At 34.0% G+C, this 11,520-nt stretch overlaps 2 protein-coding genes across 4 annotated transcripts; one reads left to right on the top strand and one right to left on the bottom strand.

The window, feature by feature from the left end:
- The first annotated feature begins 3,542 nt into the window (after positions 1-3,542).
- LOC145045082 (uncharacterized) lies at positions 3,543-4,379 on the top strand. The gene has a single exon (XM_078993432.1). It carries the CDS (start codon positions 3,543-3,545, stop codon positions 4,377-4,379), a length of 837 nt encoding a protein of 278 aa, XP_078849558.1.
- Positions 4,380-5,618: 1,239 nt separating this feature from the next.
- LOC144998219 (Glycosyltransferase family 29 (sialyltransferase) family protein) lies at positions 5,619-9,686 on the bottom strand. Of its 3 annotated transcripts, XM_078958030.1 has the most exons (13): positions 9,458-9,686; positions 9,291-9,364; positions 8,554-8,643; positions 8,362-8,439; positions 8,011-8,111; positions 7,716-7,908; positions 7,491-7,581; positions 7,351-7,415; positions 7,107-7,261; positions 6,922-7,003; positions 6,740-6,849; positions 6,172-6,473; positions 5,619-5,889 (listed from the first exon to the last, which is right to left on the bottom strand). In XM_078958030.1, the coding sequence occupies exons 1-12, from the start codon at positions 9,543-9,545 to the stop codon at positions 6,284-6,286; spliced, it is 1,317 nt and encodes a 438-aa protein (XP_078814156.1). In that variant the 5' UTR covers positions 9,546-9,686; the 3' UTR covers positions 5,619-5,889; positions 6,172-6,283. The 3 variants fall into 3 exon arrangements, with proteins under 3 accessions (XP_078814156.1, XP_078814157.1, XP_078814158.1); XM_078958031.1 differs by lacking the exon at positions 5,619-5,889 and having other exon boundaries at positions 6,319-6,462; XM_078958032.1 differs by lacking the exon at positions 5,619-5,889 and having other exon boundaries at positions 6,319-6,459.
- Positions 9,687-11,520: the final 1,834 nt, after the last annotated feature.

Raw genomic sequence — 11,520 nt, 5'->3', positions numbered from 1 at the left:
TAGCTTCCTTGCCAGTTTCGGTTCCTGTTGGTGGGAAATCTCTTCTTGATGAATCTCTTAGGGTTTGACACCATCATAGCGTAGTCTTCAGACGTGAGATCATAATCATCCAAGTTGAGATCTTCGTCCTCTATCACAGCTTTGCTTTTCGACAGGAGGGCCAACGAACCTAGACTTGAAACCACGGTTTTCTCCTGCAGTACGATCTTTTCTTGAGATTTTAGGATGCCCACCAGTTTCGCCAAAGAATAGGATTTGAATTGCTCATGTGCTTTAACTGTGGACACGATTGCTCTCCACTCAGACCTGAGTCCATTCAAAAACGTAACCTTCTGTTCAATAAGCTTCCTTTCTATGTCATGTTTGATCATCTTGCTAAGAAGATGATTGAAGCGATCGAACGTTTGAGTCACCGTTTCTTCTGATCCTTGCTTGAATTCACCAAACTCAGACAAGAGTAAGGTTTGAATGGAGTGTTCAAGATCTTCATCTGTAGAGTACAATTCACGTAGCCTGTCCCATATTTCTTTTGCAGTCGTGCATGAACTTACCAGCCTAAAAGTATCGGATTGAAGAGCAAATCTAATCAATCTTAGCGCTTTGATATTGCACTGAAATTTAACTTTTTCGTCTTGCGCTACATCTTTAACATCTTTCAGAAGATCATTATACTCCTTTTGAGTTTTAATAATCCTTGAAGTTGCTGAATGAGAAAACGGTCCAGAGATAATTGCTTCCCAGATGAGGTATCCATTATCCTCAGATCCTATGACATAATCTTCAAAGTGATTCGCCCAGACTTCATAATCATGGGTGTACAGGATGGGAATCTTCGTTGTTGATCCAATGCTGTTTGAAATATTGATGGGATTGGATTGCGACTCGTCCATAATTGATCGAATAACCCGTTCAAAGATCAGACTTGTAATATATCAAATTAGGGAAAAAACAATAAATATTGAGATACGTCAATTATGAGATGATGGCTCAATAAATATCAATGAATGCGGAATAACCCTAATCGAAGCTTTTTCACAGAAAAGAAGTGTATCGATTACACAGCCTCCTGCTCTGATACCAATTGAAGAGTTTAAAACAAACTCGAAGATCGATTAGATCTATGAAACAGGTAGATAAACAATCAGATAAACAATTAAGAACAAGCTAATGGATCAAAAGGTGTCGAATGATTTAATAAACAATCCTCAGAAGAGCTCGATAAAGAACATCAACTGTAGAGGATTTTAGGGTTTACAAATAATCAATGAGAGTGACGACCCTTTACTATACGTATACATGCATGCATATATTTATAATACAACCCTAACAGTTTTCCTAAGAAAAAGAAGGCTATTCTAGATAAACACGGATTGACAAGCCCAATCCGGCTGTAAAACATTAGGGCCCAAGACGCAACACAATAATCTTCAACAGTTTTTCAAAACACCAAGAACACACACTAGTGTTCTTGGACCTTAAATACCCAATCAAGCTTCTATCTCGTAAGTACACTTGTCCTAGCTTATTGTGTGCTTGGAATGAACTTGTTTACACTTAGAAAACACCAAGAAACACATGATCAAAGCTGTTTATGGCCAAGGGATGTTCTTGGGCCATAAACCCTTATAAGTGAAGTTAAATGAACCCTAATCCCTTCCTAAGCCTTGGATGCTAGTCTTGATCCCTTCCTTGAAGTGTTTAGGACCTTAATCATCAAAGAAACCAAGTCCCCATAGGGATCTCATACACACAAATGTGTGTGGACCCTTCAAATCAGCCACTAGGGATGCTAATCGGTACTATGTGACTTTTACTGATGATTATAGCAGATATGGATATATCTACTTAATCAAGCATAAGTCAGAAACCTTTGAAAAGTTCAAAGAGTTTAAGTAGGAAGTCGAGAATCAGTTGGGCAGGAATATCAAGATGCTCCGATCCGATAGGGGAGGAGAGTATCTTAGTATTGAGTTCCTTGACTATCTTAAGGAATGTGGGATAGTCTCACAATTGACACCTCCTAGGACACCACAGCTGAATGGTGTTGCCGAGAGGCGCAATCGAACCTTGTTGGACATGGTTCGTTCCATGATGAGTCGAGCTTCGTTACCAATCTCATTTTGGGGGTATGCCTTAGAGACTACCGCCCATATCCTCATTATGGGGGACCGAAATCAAGAAGCTGCAGGGAGTTCACAGTTGGCTTCAATATTCAAGTGTTTTCGGTCGAAATCTCAGTGTGTGTTCTTGGTGAAACCAAGGAGATTCAAGGGTTCACGGCCGTAAACCCAAGAATGCAGGATGCTTGATTGATGAAAAGATAGTCTTGATGATTCACAACAAGATCCGAAGGCGAATTGGATGATCTTCGGTGGATAAATGAGAGAAACTAGGGTTTACGGTTAATGATCTTTGAGAAAAAAGGTTGGGTTTACGGTTCTCGGTCTATGTTCTCGTTTCTAAATGTTTCCCTCTAAAACCATAACACACTAGCATACAAGGCTTAAACACTTATAACTCAATAATCCAACTAACTTAAGATAATAAAAGGAATAAGTTTGACCTTTATTGGATATCTTTGACTTTTACCATAAAAGAAATTTCGGGTTGTCACAAAACTTATGTAAAATATAAATTTTAACATATTTTAACAATATAGTTATTATCATACACAGTACATGAATATTTGCCTAATTTACTCCAATAAATAAAAATCTTTTTGTCACATGTCACATTCTTATTCATTTTATCACATGTAATTTTATGATTATTTTAAATTAATTTTTATTCCACATGTTATTTTATGGTTTTTTCCATTTTATTAAATTCCACATATTATTTAAACTAACAATAAATGCATATCAGTTTCATTACTGAACTTTCCTTCTAATTTCAAAATTACTAAATTAAAGTTTCATTAATTTCATTTATTTATTTATCTAAATTATTTATTTAAATTTAAAAAAAAAACACTTTAATTTTTATAATTCAATATTTTTCTCATTTTTCTTATAAATTCAAACTTCTCAAATATTTTGAATTTTATATTTAAATTTTTTATTTTAAATAAACTCATATAACACATGAGTTTCACATCTAATACTTTATATACTTATATTCTCATACTTTTTAAGCAAACACAATATGGTAAGGGTACACCTATGGTCCTAAACAAAAATATATACTTCCTTCATCCTAAAATTATAGTTCATATATTTTTTTTTGGTTTATCCCAAAATAAAAGTGCATTTTAAAAATAAATAATATTTTTACTAAAATATTCTTTCATTGTTACTTAACCATCTAAACATTTAATGTAATATTAAATGCAAAATAAAAACAAAATTATCACTATAAAACTAGTAGTAATTAATGTTATCTTAATTTGTGAATTTTTTTTTAACAATTTTTGGAAGTAGAAAATATAAACTTTAAACAAATTCAAGGTTATACATTTATGTTGACGAAGATAAATATATATCTTGATATACATACATAGGCACTTCACAAGTATCTCTTTACATTTCTACACCACGGGAAAAATGTCTGAGCTACCACCATCGGTGGAGGGTCAAATCAATGGAGGTGGAGGGGGGCCTTTGGTGGGTGTTCCGGTAGAGGCTGAAGTGGTGGCTCCACCAAAACGGCAGCGTAGGCCAAGCGTTCGACTAGGCGACATCGGAGATCAACATATGTATGATAATCAACGAAGAACCAAGCAACATCAATGGAAGTTTTCATCTAAGGAATCCAAATCTTCGAAAACCCGGCCCCTCGTAAATCTAACAACCGGCGGTGGCGCTGTTAACGGAGAATTACAAGATGTCGTTGAAGATAAAGATGGAGGAAATGTGAATCATCTTAATATGAACAATGGTAACAATAATAATACTAACGGTTTGATTGGGAGTTGGAAAGCTAGGGGTTGTTCGAAATCAAAAAGGGGGTTTTCTGCAACAAAACGTGTTAGATCCAATTGGGGATCGAAAATGGACGAAGGAGATGAGAAATTTGATGATGCGGATGATTTCGAATATGATGATGATCAGAGTTTGAATTTTTCGATGGATAACGAAATGGAATTGGATTACGGTGGTGGGAATAGAGGTAAAGAAACTAGGGTTAGGGTTTCAGATGGACCTTCTGATACTGATGCAAGAAATTGGAACAATAACCATCCAGAAAGGAATGGAGTTAGGGTTTGGTTGAATCAGTTAGGTTTGGGAAGGTATGCTCCAGTTTTTGAAGTACATGAAGTTGATGATGAAGTTTTGCCATTATTGACATTAGAGGATCTTAAAGATATGGGAATAAATGCAGTAGGATCACGGAGAAAAATGTTCTGTTCGATTGAAAAACTGGGTAAAGGGTTCTCATGATGAATGCGATTCATGCTAATTGCAAAGACAGAAGGTCTAAAACTGGACTGGTTTGAGCCGTTTTCTTGTATTTTGATAGTAATAATTTGTTTGTGATAAAATGGGTTGTTTTACTCCTAATTTACTTCACTTTTTGACCTCAAATGATGCAGTTTTATGGTATGTAGATTAGTGTCGGATTAGCTATAATTTTGCGGATGTTGTCTTAGGGAAGAATGTCAATAACTTTTGAAGTTCAATGAGGAAAGAGCTACTCAATAGATTTTGTAGTTCAAGTTGTGTTGAATGATGCAGTTTTATGGTTTGTAGATAACAGTTGGATTATCTTTAATCTTGAACATATTTTGTTAAGGAAAAATGCTAATATCACTTTTAATTTAGCGAATTAATGGTTAAAGAAAGATTCATCTATAATTTACCTCATTTTTGGCTTCAGTCGATGCAGTTTATCTTTCACTTTGCTGATGTTTTCTTAAAGAAGAATGCTAATAACTGCTGCAATTTAGTGAGTTAATGGTTAAGAGTTATCAAGATATAGTAATGTTTTTGGTAAAAAATGGTTTGTTTGCGTGTAATTTGCCTCACTTTTTGGCTTCAAATGTCAGTAGTTAAATCATCTGTAATCATGCTGATGCTTTCTTAAAGAAGAATGCTAATAACTGCTGTAATTTAGCAAGTCAATGGTTAAAGATGGAATTATCTAAGCCTTTTTGCTGTTGAGCTCTGCTTCAACTAGTTTATGACAAAATGATAATATCGAGAAGGTGGCATGGATGTAAGTAGTACTTTGGTGAAATGAGATTATTGATTGTTGTTTGTAAACGTTGTATCTGATGAGCTTTATTAAGACATTTTGATTGACACTTTTTTAAACACATGTTGTGTAAACTTTGTATATGATGAAGATCATGTTTATGTTACTTGGCCATTAGCATTCACTGGATGCCAGTTATAAATGTAGTTTACACTATTCATCGATACAATTGTCAATTGTATATGAAAACGGTAAATAGAAGCTGTACCAAATTATATAAACGTGTTTACAATCCTACTTAACAGCCACACCCCTTCCTTACAAAGAGCAGAAGAAAGAGAAAAATGATAGTCTGAAGAACTTTATTGTTTTAACTATGTTGCCAATTGGTTTGCATATTATGTATGATTAATATCAGGTAGTAAGTGAGTACAATTTTTATTGGGTTGTTTAAGTTTAAGTGACTTGAGCTTGTTGAAGCCAGATTTTATCTAGTTTGAATGCTAAAAAAATAAGTTAAAAATATATAACCAGTTGACATGGAGGATATCAGATACCTAGCAACTATTGCAATTACAAATATTCAGAATTGGCATCCAAGCAGTGATCTAGAAAGAATGTGAACAGTAAAACCTAAAAAGAAGCAAAAACACAAATGATGTGTACAAAATGAAAGACCAATGAATACATAATTTTACAAGTGTGTTGCAATGAAACCAAAACTTCCTCGAGATGTGATCAGAAATGCCAGCCAACCTGGAAGGAAAATAGAGTACAAAACCCAAATTAAGAATAATATGCTAGGGCAATAACTATAGGAGTCGGTTTTCTTAGCAATATTTTGACTACGGCCAAAAAGGTAGGACAGTGACCCGCTCTCAAGTGTCAATCTCTCGTCTGTAGCAAAAGACGTAAAAGCCCTCATCCTCATCATCAGAATATAGCTTGGGAAAGCTTGTCCAATTCAGTTCCAGTCCAACAAAACAAACCACATGCAACTTAATTTATAGGTTGGTATGATACGGTATGGAAACTTACAGAGTATATGGTTAAGTCTATGCTAGTATGCTACTCCTGCAGAACTCCAGGCATTTGTTCTTCTGACTGACTTCCTGAGCATACATGTACGTATTGGATGGGTGTTGTTGGTTCAGCTGTTGGACACAGTGCAGAGTTGACTATGTCCTGGACTATGCTCCAAAGGGTACATTGTCGTCTCTTTCACATATTTTTGATGATCCACAGCAGCCTTTCTGAGGCTTGGATATTGACTTTTCTGAAGCTTCTTTTTGATGATGGAACAAGATGCCAGTGGGTCATCTGACCCTGCTGCAACCCACCTATCATTATTCATTATTCATGTGAAAAACGGGTGCTCAATTTTGGTTATATGTTTTTGATAACGGGTCAAACGCTACAGCAAACGTGATATTTCTTATTTGATTTTTATTGAAACGGATTATTATTTAGTAATAGTTTCATTAATCATATTTAACATACTAATCGCTGATGCAATTAAAAATCAACAAAAAAGTGTTGGTGTATCAACCCACCCTATAAATATACCAATTTATCGCATACAATACTAAATGTGAAAACTACATACCTCAGCATTTTCTCTGATGCACGTCTGGCAGCAGTGATCGTACTCTGGCTGGGTACCCATTTCACAACACGGTTTGGATCAGCCCGCATAGGAGAATGAATCTTGATAAGCTTTTCATTTAGAAAATAAAAACATTAAATTAGTTAGAAAATACAAGGAGTAGGTGGATTATCCGAACTTACTCCTAAACACTCCATCATCTGGTAGTAAGCCCTACCCTGCAACGGGGTATGACCTTGTCGAGACTCTGAGAAATATCTTGTCCTGAAAGCAATCAGTTACAATGCACAATTCTTAGCAACCGATATTTTGTTATCAAATATCAAGAATGTAAAGATAGGAGAAAAGTTTATATAAGTTTGTGTACCATTCTTTATAGCCTGGATCCACTGTAAATCCATACATGTCAACTGTATCACATACTGAAAGAGCAAATTCAAGAGCCTTGAGCCCAGTTCCCTTTGCTGCTGAACCAAATGATGCACCTAACATGAGATATACGCGATTGAGAATTGGAACTTCCTACAATATAAAATTCACAACTCTGTTATCTACTGTAAAAACATAAAATGACACGTCATAGTGGGATGCCAAGTAACAATTATGCTCACCCGAATCATTTTGTTCATGATGTCATGGATTGTAGTTTTGACAAGCAGCACCTCTTTTCCAGCTTCTGTAGAATGTGAAAAGTTTAGTATGCTTCTAGTGAAAGCATATCAAGTTCACACATGCAGAGTTATTACAATACCATATAACTCAGCAACTTTATCCAGAGCTTTAGCAGAACCTCGGTTGAGTAGGCGAAATGTACTTTTGTGACCCACATGTTCTGTGTAATTCTTCATTGCAACAAAAGAGGGAGAAGAGAGAGAGAGAGAGAGAGAGAGAGAGAGAGAGAGAGAGAGAGAGAGAGAGTTAAATAGTTTTAATTATATGCTGAAAATTAGATGTAATAGAATAGATACATACATACCTGGATTGGTGCACCATTTTCCCTTAGAACAGCATCATAATCATCAATCTCTTTACCAAACTTTGTCTTTAACAGATCTCCTGAGTTACCAATAACTGCACAGCGTTTAAACTGGTGTGGGACATATGGTGGTGTTTCAGGTAATACCAAAGAAAGTTTCTCCATGCATAGAGTTTTATTTGCACAATTGTTACTGCATAAGACATGCAACACATCAGACTGAAAATTCACTACTTCTTGAAATTTGAAGAAATTTACCAGAGCATTTTTGTTTTTGTAATGGTTTGAGACTTACAGGAGTATTCCTTTATTAATCCTCCGCCATGCATAATCTTTCCATCCATTAGGTAAAGCATCAATGAACTCCTTGGTGAGAATAGTTGTACTGTTTCGTACCTGGACAACTCAGCTTATTAGAAACAAAACATTGACAAAATGTAGATGAACTCCCCACATGGAATTTCCTTAGTATAAGGTGGCCTCATGACAAAACAATAACATATCGAGACCATGTATTCTACTTTTTTGTGTTAAGTAAGGCGGCATCATGTGTAGATTTCCTTAGGCATAAAAACAATTTGCTTAAAAAAGGCTTCAAATTTGGCAAAATGACAAGTATAGAACTGAGTAGACATTAGATACTAACCTGCTCCCATGTGGCAACTGCTTCACACAGATTGAACTCAAAAGATAAGCCCTCTACATTCCCAGTTTTGGGGTCTTTCTGTGAAAGCAGATAATTCAGATATTAATTACAAACTACAAGGTATAGGTACATCTGTCCAACAAGAGGCAATACCCCTTTGTACCTGAAATTCAAAAATTTGAGATAACCTACCCATTTGGGGATGGTATCACTAGGGAACTGTAGTGTAACTTTGCAGTAGTCTCTGCCATTGATAGCCTGCAGTCCTAATCCATTGGCCCTCTGAATCAATGTGAACAAAGTAAGCACATCATATCATAGTGATGGACAGTTAGTGCTCCTCTTCTAAGAGTTACTGCATATGCTTTTTAATCATATATGACAAGCCTGACTTTGGTATGGAACAGAATCACAGATACATCAATGCATGTATTAGGTATTTATATTTGTTACATATGAAAATGCACACTAGGCATCCTTTAGGATTAGGGTTTGCACTCTTTCCATCAATTCACAGCATGCAGTTGCACACATCAGACCTCTGAAATTACCAAACAACAGGCTTTTACGTTTTTGATGGTTCTATATCCTCAATATATAAATTGGTACTCTATATGCATCAAGACGCAAATATGCTCTGAATCAGCTTAGTAGCTCTATCCTAGATCTTCACGCCATGAAGGCTTATGAGATGTAATGAAATTGTTAATTAATATATTCATACAGCATAATCCATTAACTAACGCTTCCCAGTTCAATAATATCTCTAGTGAACTCAGTATAGCTACAAATTTAACAACCTATAGCCGTATTTGGCTTTTTGAACCATCTAAGGTCATATAGCTACTTGTAAATACTCCATTTTACTATAAAATATTTCATGTCGAGTTCACAATCAAGAATCCAACTAATTTATATGAAAAACTCACCACACACTTTTGAAATCCACTTTGCAACGACTGCAACGCTTCCATTTCTTCATCCGAAATGTTGAGTGTTCCGTCTACTCAAGAGTAGCAATTATAACATCAAATCAAACTAAACAAATAATATAAAATTTGCAGATGCAACTCAGAGAAAACAAAAGGAAACATACTTAGGTTAGAAACGCCGGTGATATAGATGAGAATAGCTGCAACTCCAGATGCTAAAGCAACAATGAATGCCAAATGTAAGAGCCTCATTTAATGCCACTTCGTTTACTGATCCGCTGAGATTTTCGATCAGTTACTTCAATTCACTAGGCATTCGACAGAATCCGAGCCCCTAATTCTTCGGAGAATAATACTAATACCACAGTCGGTGTTGGAAATCACGAAGTGATTCTAAAGGCTTCTCGATCTGATTTGCAAATGGAAGACATTTTATAGTTGCAACAAAAAGTAGCACTTAACTCCCTTACATTATGTACTATCTTGCTTTCTATCCCCTATACTTTTGTTAACGTATCACAACTTCTCGAAAGTCCTAATTATTCAGATGATATAAAACGAATGTAGGAAGCCAAGATACGTTGAACTCTATGAGTTGTTATTATAAAGTATTATGAACATTTCACAATCCATTAAAACTTTATCTTTTTTACGATGCATTAAATTTTATAAAATTCAGTAAACTATCGTATCATTATTCTACTATCTTTCTTTTTAAATATAATTGATATAACGTAAAATTTAAAAATACATTAATTAAAAACAATTAAACTAAATTTTAAAAGTTATGAAACCTAAAAGTTCAAATAAATAAAATGATATTTATCAAATACTACGATACCTAAAATATACCAATTAAAAGATATGATACATATAAATTATTATATTTTATTTAGCTATTCTCACAACGATTCCTCCAAATACATTATTCATTTGCTAATTATTAAAACTTTAAATTATTAATATACATTTTTGAATGCCATTTTATATTTTTTTAAAATATAATAAAAACTAATATATAAAGCAAAAATTATTTTTTTTATCTAACGTAATATATTAAAGATTTTAACGAATTATCAACATATATCTATATGATTTTTGGCAAATATAATATATAATGAAGGTCAACCATTTACTTACTATATAGGCTAATGAGTGTTCAACTCTTCATGTTATCGGATGACATGCCATCAACCCATTATACATAGAACTTTAATTAAGTCATATGCCATTTTCTATTGAACTCTCACTATGGATGTCCTAAGGCTATATGTTACGTATCCCCCGAAAAAAAAGGATCGGAGTGCTAAGGTCGCTTCGAGTACCAACGGGAACATCAAGCCGACCGTTAGTGGCCCTTGCTTGGGGCTTACTTACAATATCTCTCATACATTTTTCTTCTTTTTTGTGAGTCGTCCTTCTTCTCTCATTCCGTCTTTCCCTTTTTCTCCTTCGTATATTGTGTTTGTGTTTGCTTGTACATTACTCCTGAAAGATGAAAAATAAGTTTAACATGTTTTGAAAGAGGGTGTGAACGATGTAGGAGGGGAGCAATGTGATATTAACATCACACAAAATGATAAAAAAAAATGAATAAAGAATAATAATTAGTCTAACAATTCAAGCAATTTAGTCCAATTTGCTTGAGAACGTTAATTATAGAATTTATCATATATTATTATAATAAGGTGTGCGACTTTTAAAATGTTGAACATGTCATTTTCTAGATTTTTAAAATTTTTTATTTTTCACTTGTCATTTTATTGTATTTTTTATTTTATTAAATTAAAATTCCACATTTAATGTGTAAGGTAATATATATATAAAGTATTTATTAAAAATAGTTTATATATGTAATGTATTCAATACATTAAAATCTCATTAATTTTAATAATTCAAATTTTTCTCAATTTTCTTATAAATTCAAACTTTTTAAATTGTTAAAATTTTATATTTGTTTTTTTTTTTAATTAAACCCATATAATACATGGATCTCACACTTAGTTTTATTTAATATTTTGAAGTATAAATATGTACATTGATGCCATGTTATGGAAAGACACGTCTTCGTAAACTCATCATTCTTAATTATGTTTTTTTTCATTTTTTAGTTTTGTTAACATTCCCAAGTCATGTTTTTTTTTGTATTCATAAAAAAAAGGTTTGTATTTGTCAGTTGTTTACCTTGAGGGTAGTTTCTGTCACTAGTTAAAACGTTGGGGGAGGG

Source organism: Lactuca saligna, chromosome 5 (assembly GCF_052625555.1).
Source record: "Lactuca saligna cultivar CGN05327 chromosome 5, ASM5262555v1, whole genome shotgun sequence".
Classification (NCBI taxonomy): Eukaryota; Viridiplantae; Streptophyta; class Magnoliopsida; order Asterales; family Asteraceae; genus Lactuca; species Lactuca saligna.
This window is presented reverse-complemented; position numbering and strand designations above follow the sequence as displayed.

Coding starts and splice junctions, on each gene's coding strand:
- LOC145045082 (XM_078993432.1), top strand. CDS start 3,543: ATGTCTGAGCTACCACCATCGGTGGAGGGTCAAATCAATGGAGGTGGA.
- LOC144998219 (XM_078958030.1), bottom strand. CDS start 9,545: ATGAGGCTCTTACATTTGGCATTCATTGTTGCTTTAGCATCTGGAGTT. Junction 8,644..9,290: donor GTGGATTTCAAAAGTGTGTG/GTGAGTTTTTCA, acceptor ACATTGATTCAG/AGGGCCAATGGATTAGGACT. Junction 7,909..8,010: donor ATTAATAAAGGAATACTCCT/GTAAGTCTCAAA, acceptor TGTCTTATGCAG/TAACAATTGTGCAAATAAAA.